At 36.6% G+C, this 8885-nt stretch overlaps 2 protein-coding genes across 2 annotated transcripts in view; one reads left to right on the top strand and one right to left on the bottom strand.

Annotated features, from left to right (window-relative positions):
* Positions 1–4008, top strand: part of Pxn (Peroxidasin) — a 179085-nt gene extending 175077 nt beyond the window's left edge. Inside the window, exon 23 of the mRNA XM_071590599.1 lies at positions 2700–4008. Coding sequence (XP_071446700.1) covers positions 2700–2795 — 96 coding nt within the window. The 3' untranslated portion in view covers positions 2796–4008. The remainder of the gene's footprint in view (positions 1–2699) is intronic.
* A 635-nt stretch (positions 4009–4643) lies between these two features.
* Positions 4644–7747, bottom strand: LOC139692421 (acyl-coenzyme A thioesterase 13-like). The gene is made up of 3 exons (XM_071590600.1): positions 7536–7747; positions 5844–6028; positions 4644–5768 (listed from the first exon to the last, which is right to left on the bottom strand). The coding sequence occupies exons 1-3, from the start codon at positions 7626–7628 to the stop codon at positions 5615–5617; spliced, it is 432 nt and encodes a 143-aa protein (XP_071446701.1). The 5' UTR covers positions 7629–7747; the 3' UTR covers positions 4644–5614.
* Positions 7748–8885: the final 1138 nt, after the last annotated feature.

Consider the following 8885-nt stretch of genomic DNA (forward strand, 5'->3'; position numbering starts at 1 on the left):
CACGTGATGCCTCTGGGCACTCTCAGATTCATGCAAACTATGTGACTGATTCTTTGGGTATCAGATCTCCCTGGGAAACATAGGCATGAGTTCAACCAAGCCAAAGTGCTGGCCAGAGAAAAATGCTATTTTCCAAGAATCATAAGAGAAGCGGTAGAAAAAATGAAAAATCCAAATAATTTCAACCATAAGGATGGCTACACCCTGACTTTGATATGGAAATGTGTAATTCCACCTTACCAACAAGAAATAGCCAATCAGAGCGCTCTGGGCCAGCCAGCATCTCCTATACACAGTGGCCAAATCATAATGAAGATCACTTTGACCTGAAGATGCCTCCAGAACAGTGGGCCAAACTGTTGTTCAACAAGCCAACCTACACGACAGTAATTCCCTAAAGTGGCATTGAACCTTCATAGGCAGCATGGGTTAACAAACTGTCCCCCCTCCTCCCTGCTAATGTGGGAATTTCACACACCGTTGAGCTTAGTATTGCATGAGCTCTACCCTCATCTATCAAACCAATTTTTGGGTTAATAAACTGTTTGTAAATTTGTTTATTTTCATTAGTGAGCTGTTTTTGTATGCCCATATCATACCAGCCAGCTCCCAATACCACTCAGGAAGGATTTCATCATCATCCTGCCTTCTTCAGCCAAAGGTTCTCTCAGCTTATGAAATAAAATGGTAGCCACTGGGTGACAAGTCAGGACTGCATGGGTGGTAATGTCCCATCCAAACTATTGCACGGTTTGATGGGCAATGTGGGTGCAATTATTTTCATGGAGAAGGCTTACGCCCTTGCTTAACATTCCTTTTCTCCTGTTCTGAATTGCCAGTCTGGGTTGTTCAAGTGTCTCACGATTCTTGCCACAATATATTGTGGGTAGATTGTTTGTTTGAATTTTGCCGGCTTGGCCAAAGAGGAATGCCATCATTCACATTATTGCTGTTTTGGATCAGGTCTGAAGTGGAGCACAACCTGATTTTGCCACCCATAACAAGAGACAATGGCAAAGTGAATGATGATGTTCAATACTTCTTCAATGACACTGTTGCGAGCTGGTGTGACATGGAGATACAAAAGCAGCCCTAGGGCCTACAAATAAGCATCGACCAAAATGGCAATTATTTAGATAAATGGAGGAATGTTGAAGCTTTAAAATGATCCATTAATTTTGGAAAATCAATGTTTAATTCTATTCCTTAATGATTGGAGACCTTAATTTTCGGATTACTCTAGTACTTCTGCCCTGCACTGGATCTGTACAATTATATTTTGAGTGATTTCCACAGATACTTTAGAGAGTTCAAATATTATCTTATACAATTCATGTTGTTTGGTTGTAAAACAGTTGCATACTCTTATTTGTTTTCAAATGAAAAGTAACATTATATAGTTGACTTGGCCAGTTCAAATCCATGTAAGAGCTTCATGGTAATCATACCTTGAGGCATTCGTAGGGCTAATTGTTTTAGAGGCTATGATGTCACTAGCTTAGGCTTTGATTAAATCATGTATCAAAAATCATGTACCTTTCCATCAAAATAATGGCAATGAATTAATACCTGGAAGAAATGACTTAACTGCCTTATATTGGGGAGCAACTGCTTTTCTGCTGTGATTTAGGGAGAAACTTTCTAAACTTAAAAATTTTGTACGCAGTTGTGGGTATTAGTTTGGAAAAATGAAGAAGCTTGGAAAGGTTTTCATCCTCCTCCTGGAAATAAGAATAAAAATCTGCACTGGCACTACAGATCAAACTTTAACAGGGATGCACCCTTGTCACCATTCTCAACAGGAAATATCTTGCTGGTAGTGAAACAAACATGAACACAAGTAAGACTACTATTCATGGATGGTATCAAAATGCATTAGCAATTAGGCAATGATTTTTGGAAGAATGCAGATTCCAGTGAAATATGACTTTTTGGGCTCTTTAAGTACTTGAGTGCAGCCATAGTTATATGGATGCACTCCAAGGTGCCCCCACCTATGTTTGAACCTTGCCATGTTCATTCGCGTGCCAGGGAAACAATTCTATCAACAATACATGCATTTTCAGTCAAACAGACATAAATTGAATGCTACAATTTGAAATAATAATAAAATGTACAAACGGCAAAATAAACCATCATTCAGGGCTGGGCATATATTTTGTGCAGTTTATTTTATCAATCCATTTAATGCCATCACATTACTTACATATACCGCAGCTGGGGTTAAAAGATTCACAGGATTCACCATGGCAATTCTACCGCTAACTGAAAAATGTCTTCCTGTGTCATTGTCAATTGAGGAAGGCTTCTTGTAATTTTGTTGACAAGTTGAAGGGAGCTACATACATAATATAATGTCAATAGTTCATGTATATTCTGCTCATTATTAATCCTTAATTTTAGACAGGTGCAGTATTATGGGAATTTGATTAAAGGAATCTCTTTTTTCTGAAGGCATTATTATTTAAATTTTGTACATGTAACCATTCTTTATTATAATTAATGTTATGAAGACGTTTTCAGTCTTCTAAGAAACCTCTTCTTATAGGAAACAGCACAAAGTTTCAAAACCTATTCACCTTCACAAACACTAATTTGAACTTTCATCTGCTAATTCATCCTGGATTTTAATTGAACTTAAGGCTAAACTACTTGTACAATATTGCATTGGTTATGAATACCCTGTCCCTCTGTTTCAGGACTCCAACATTGAGTGCTCCAGAGAGGACTGTCATGCACCTTTGAGAGGCAGCTTAGTTCATAGGGAGGAAACAAAGGAACACTGGCAACCTTAAAGAGCATCATCAGAGTGTGATTTCAGCTGAATATCAAAACAGAAGTGACTTGCCCACGTGCGACTGACCTGAACTCCTTAATTGAATACTTTTGTCAAATGGAGATGATGCAGTGATGAAATCTAAGACAATTACTGGGGAAAATTTTCAAGGAGCAAGAAAGGCTTGGTTTTGCTTTCCCCGATATGTTTTTATGGCATGACTTAATTGACCAGGACTTGAATGAATGTGAGATGATTTTGGTCACTTTTGGATGCAGGAGGTGTGAAGGTGTCCATATGAGTGTGTGTGTGTGGACAGTTGAGGGATTGATTTGTAACACTTTTTGAGTAATTGATTTCAATGCCCTTCTTCCAAGGACTCATGAAGGAATGAAAGGTTTGGGTAGCCAGTGCATAAGACTTTCTTGGCTTCTGATCATCCAGCAGTTATCATGTCTTTGGTAAGGTAATGTTAATAGTATCAAATGTCTAGATAAACAAGAAGGTAATTGACATTGATGCCCAAGTCCATTTGGTTCAAACACTATTGTAGCAGTAGTCATCTGTAGGAAAATGGACCCACACAGCACCCAGTGTTTTCAAAACACCCACTTTAAGGAAAATCCACACTCCTGCACCAGACTTGTGTGGTGCTTAATTTATAAAGTATGAGAGTTAAATGACCTGTACCTAAATTTTAAGCATAAGAGGCCTTTGGTGAGTAGGTACCCTAAGCAGACAGCCCAAAAAGGTGATTTACAAGACTGCTAAAACACTGCCATGAAAATAGTCACTATATGAAATTTATCCATGTACTTCAGCATTTACAAATGGGAAAGCTATTCATGACATTTGATAGTTATGGCTTTCTAAGTTTAAGTGTAAATAGACAATGAAGTAACTGTTGCAACTTAAGCAACCAGTGTTTTTTTTGTAATGCTACGAGATTGTATAAATGAGACTTGCAATCTTTATTCCTTCTAGCTAGGACACAAAGATGTTCATGTGAATCTGCCAATATCTTTTTTGGTGTACTCTTTACTAAACAATTGTTTTTAGAGAAAATGCCAGTGCCTAATCAGAGGATACAAAGAAGATAATGAAATGAGTAACTTCAAAATTTAAAATATGCTGATAAAAGGTGGCGTCATAAGGAAATTGTTTGCATGGGAGTGCACATACTAAAATGCCAATGTCTTAAATTTTTGAATAAAATGTCATTTCATCTTTCATTAATTTTTTGTGTGCAAGTGATCGTAAATTTTAAACCGTTTGCATGAGATGAATTAGGTTCTAACATATTCGTTTAGGAGTAAGTAACCGACAGATAACAATTTAAACCTCAATATAAAATAAAAGATTGAAGAATTAAACACTAGAATCCAATTGTCCATCAAATCTTCTCTTTCATTGTTTATTCACAGTGCAAGACTTCACAATTCAAAGGGATTTGAAGGCTGCATCGCTAACATTTCAAATGAAAATGTCAATACATGGGAATAGAACTGCAAGCATATATTACTGAAAAAATTAATAAATGAGGTCAATAGGTTAACATATACTTATATATGTGTGAGTATTCAAATGAGCTATTTGAATTTTTGCATTTCACATTAAGTGGAAATCCTTTTATAATCCATCATGTTTTCAACATTGCAGTAATTGACAGCTAGGAAATTTAATTTAAATGAGCCAGTTTAATGTCTATTTCCAATTTCAAACTGATGTGTAGGCACGAGTTTTATGAGGACGATGCAAATATCCCTCTAGCCAAGGGGAGTTGATTCCCAATGGAAGCCGGCCCCATTGCATCTCTGACTAGAAATGTTCTCCATAGGCCGTTAACACCGGCCGCAAATAAAAACAATTCTCTCCCTCATGGCACTATTCGATTTATTTATAATACTTTAACATTATTGCAAACAAAAACTTCTACCATCATGTACCTCGGGCAGTTTGAAGTAGTCGGGAGAGGCAATCCATGTTTTAATTTCTTCCTCATACCCATATTTTACTTGGAGTTCGTAGGACCTTGGGTTCCCCCCTGGTGGAGATTGCCATGGCCACCAGGTCATCTTGAGGACCAGGGTGACTGTTTGGGGAGGAGGAACTGCTGTCCCCTCACTAATCGATGTCATGGCAATCAATGCATGTTGATTCACTAGCAGCAGAGCATTCAGGACACACGAGGAAGATTACTCTCACCGAGATCAAATTAATTTCTTTTTTTCATTCACCAGTCAGTATTTTCAATTTTGATTGAGATATAACAAGTAGTAATTTCTGTATTAATGTAACATCAGCCATGGAAGGCTTTTCCATTTTGATAGCCAACTAGAAGAAATAAAACACCACCAATAATGGATGACTAGTACTGGCCCTCAGTGTCTTTCTCTAGAGTCCATAGGAAGACCTCCCAGAAAAGAATAGATGTCAACCAAAGTGGCTTACCAATTAACATTTGTTCCCTTTGACAGTTATCAATATTAAAAAATAAAGTGTATTTTTCAGAGTAATCCATGAAGTTTAATATTTGTGATGTGAGAAGTTAACTGCTCTACCCTCATATGTACTGAAGCTTGGGATTTTAACACATCTTAAGTACAGGGGTGGTAATTTTGTTCCATCTTGTAACACCAATCAGTCTACCAATGAATTAACCACACAATTACACCCTGGTGCATTTTAGACGGGAATTGTCCAAATGACCACCTTAACCTGAGAAGCCATAGTGGGCACAACCCATCACTTTCCACAGCCTGACCTCAACGTTACAAATAAGATATTCTGGCAGGCTTGCAAACACTATACGCTCTCTCTATATTAAACCTAAGTCAATTAGCCTATAAATTTGACATGTGATCCAGTGGCTACTAGTTCCCCTGAATTTTTTTTTGTTATATCAACTTCTAAGAAAGCCAATGTTCTCCCAGCTCTTTTGGTTTGTGCATCAATTAAAATCTCTTCCCCTTCAGTGGCCGGCTTCAAGTAACTGAAACAAGAAATATGCACAAATGGTAAACTTGAAGCACAACTTTTGCATTGCATTTAATGTTAGGAAACTTACTTGATGTTCATATTGACCGAGACTCCGGGGGCACCTCCCCCTCGGGTCATTAATGCAAATGTTGAAATGGAATCTATCAGCGTGGCAGTGAATCCACCGTGCAGAGTCCCTCCCTTATTCAAATGCCTTTCTTCGACGACCATTTCCACAAGGCACCGGCCTTCTCCTGCAGACACTACTTTCACCTAGCAAGGTATTAATGGAATATTTGTAAAATAACTGAAGGATTTCAATAGGATCCATTCCATGCATCGCATCATGAATCTTTGAGCTTGCGAATGAAAGATTAGATCCAGAAAAAGTGGAAATCATAATTACTACTTAATTTTCCTTACATATATTTTTAAAGGAGAACGATTTGAATCTGAAGTTTAATTACATCATACTAACACTGTCTGTGTCCATTCAAAACCTATCATAACCAGTAGATTACCTATAACAATAACAAACATTGTTTTATGAAAAATAAATATTGTCATAGGGCCTCCCATTCTTCATATTTTATTTAAAACTTTCAGATCTTTATCTCAATCATCACATTACATTAATGGGAGTGAACTAAAAAGTTCCATAATGTTACTCGGTATCATGTTAGCATAGGTCATATTAAACGTTGTATAAATACATGATTTCATAAATAATTAGGAGCGTCCGATTTATGACCGGTTTTAGAGCTTGAAAAAGGGACACAATTTAAGCTTCCTCGCGGTTTCCATTATTCTCTCCAGTTCAATTAGTTTTAGTAAAAATATTAAAAAAGAGGCAAGAAATTGTTTTCAAATAAGTCTCGCAAGTAATTTTTTCTGCGGGGGAAGCATTTCCATGCCCTTGAGGAATTATTAAATACTACAGGAGATACATGACTTATCTACAATGATTTCATGCACCCAAATCCTCTACATTACCGATGTGGCACGAAATAATCTCATATAAATAAAAAGCAGGCAACTTAGCAGCATGCCTAAACTTGCCCATTAAAGATTTTTATGCGTAGAAGTTAGAAAAATAAAAATTACTCCCTCTCCATTAAATTTTTAATTCCTATACGTTCAATCACTAAATTGAACTAAGTCAGTAATCCCTCAAATGAAACTCCGGCTAGCATTTAATTTCAAAACTTGTTCTTTGTAAGGACCTACACTTATGCGTTTATACAAGCAGAGGGATAAAATTACGACAAAATAATCATTTATTTAGGTAGCTGAATGTCATTCCCCAATTCAAATGATCAAAACGTGTATAGACCACCAAAAACCTGACGGTTTTACTAAGTTAAGAGACAAGAAACATAATCCATATAATGTTAAGTAATAGTTTAGGCTAATGTAAATGAGGCATAGTTGCATGAGCTGGACGGTCTTTGATTCTTTTACTGAAAATAAATGGCAATAAGACAAAAAACTTGAGATTTGTGCAGTCTAAGATACACCACCCCAAGGGTCCAAACAATTCGGATTAGAATTGCCCGTTAACGTTTAATTCAGCGATTTCGATTTCTATTGATTTCAAAACTCCATGGAAATCGTTGAACTTTTCCATGGTGATGTAATTGTGATCAACAAATTAAACATGTTGTGATGAACGCGTCATGAGAAGCCTTACATGACCAACACCTAATTTACTCCTCATACAGGCGGAAGTACGATTCTGTATACATAGATTTAGTGCAAGTAAAAAACCTTTCATATGTACCTTTTCGAGAAGTTTATCAAAACCTCCACCTTCACCGACAAATTTAATTATATTTTTCACTAAAGCAACACCGTTCCCCTTTGCTGAGGCCATTATAAGTAGATGGAAAAGGCAAATTTATAACTATTCAGTCTTTATTCATTCTTCCGATTGCCTATTTCGCATTGCCTAACCGCATTTCTTGCTAGCGATCTAGCAATTCCTCGACAATATATATCAGTAACACGGATAGGTCACGCATGGTTATCCTTGATGTGGCGTAAATACTAAGAGACGGAATATCATGTGACATTGGGCAAAAATTGGCGGCGTTTGAAAATTGAGAATCGACAATCATCAATTGAATCTTTTAAGTGAACAGGTGTAACATAATGGAATTAAACACTATTAGATGCCGGCTCCTAATATACGTTTATAAATTGAATATCGGCGAACCCGGTACTTTTCTTTGATAAATTATGCCTTTATTTTATAGACGCTATTTTTTCACCGTCCTGGATGGCATTAGCTCCACGAAGTTACGATTTGAAAGGTTCTCTGGGTTAAGCCATAGGTTAACTCAATTTTCACCTGTAAAACCAAATTTTGGGTTAACTACTGTGGTTTGTGTATCCTCATAACCCTTTATTGCAATTAATGGGATTTTTTTAATACTCTCCTCGCTTAAGTCAAAGAAAATTGAGGCACTTATATTAGTAAAGATTTATTATCGATCTTTATACCACAAGTCTAGTCCACATTGATTAAATATTATTTGAATAACATTGCAAAATTATTAATTATTTATTTACATACCGAATTGACATGATTTTCAAACTTGAGAGAAAAACCCCTTCTCACGCCAAAATATTTTACTAACATTTCACTGATTAATCTCCTTGCTACATTTTGTTTATTTTATGAGTTACAAATAAATTATTTCTATGCTTTATTTTACCCACTTGACTGAATTATAATAATCTATTTTGTTAGCCTCTTTGTCATGAATGCTCTCACTGGCTGTGTAAGAGTGGCTGGAACAAAGTAAATCATTTCTAAGAGCTAATCACTCCCCGGAGCAACAGAGATTATTTGCCCTACTGGTGGGGCTACTCTTCTGTAATTTGTTTCGGAAAGCAACGACCAAATATTCCACAAATTTACCAAACAACCTTAGAAGTTGCTCCACTGAGCCTGTACAAACACCGTGCCAATTGACACAATATAGCGGTAATTTGAATCACTCTGAACCTTTCGATTATTATGGACCTAACATAGCTTTAATCATATTTTAAGACTTTTTTCAGTTATCTGAGTCTTAAAAGTGAAACTACTTTCTTTATGCTCGGACAGGAGGAAGGCAATTGCGCT

This window comes from Hetaerina americana, unplaced genomic scaffold (assembly GCF_022747635.1).
Source record: "Hetaerina americana unplaced genomic scaffold, ioHetAmer1.1.p SCAF_4, whole genome shotgun sequence".
Classification (NCBI taxonomy): domain Eukaryota; kingdom Metazoa; phylum Arthropoda; class Insecta; order Odonata; family Calopterygidae; genus Hetaerina; species Hetaerina americana.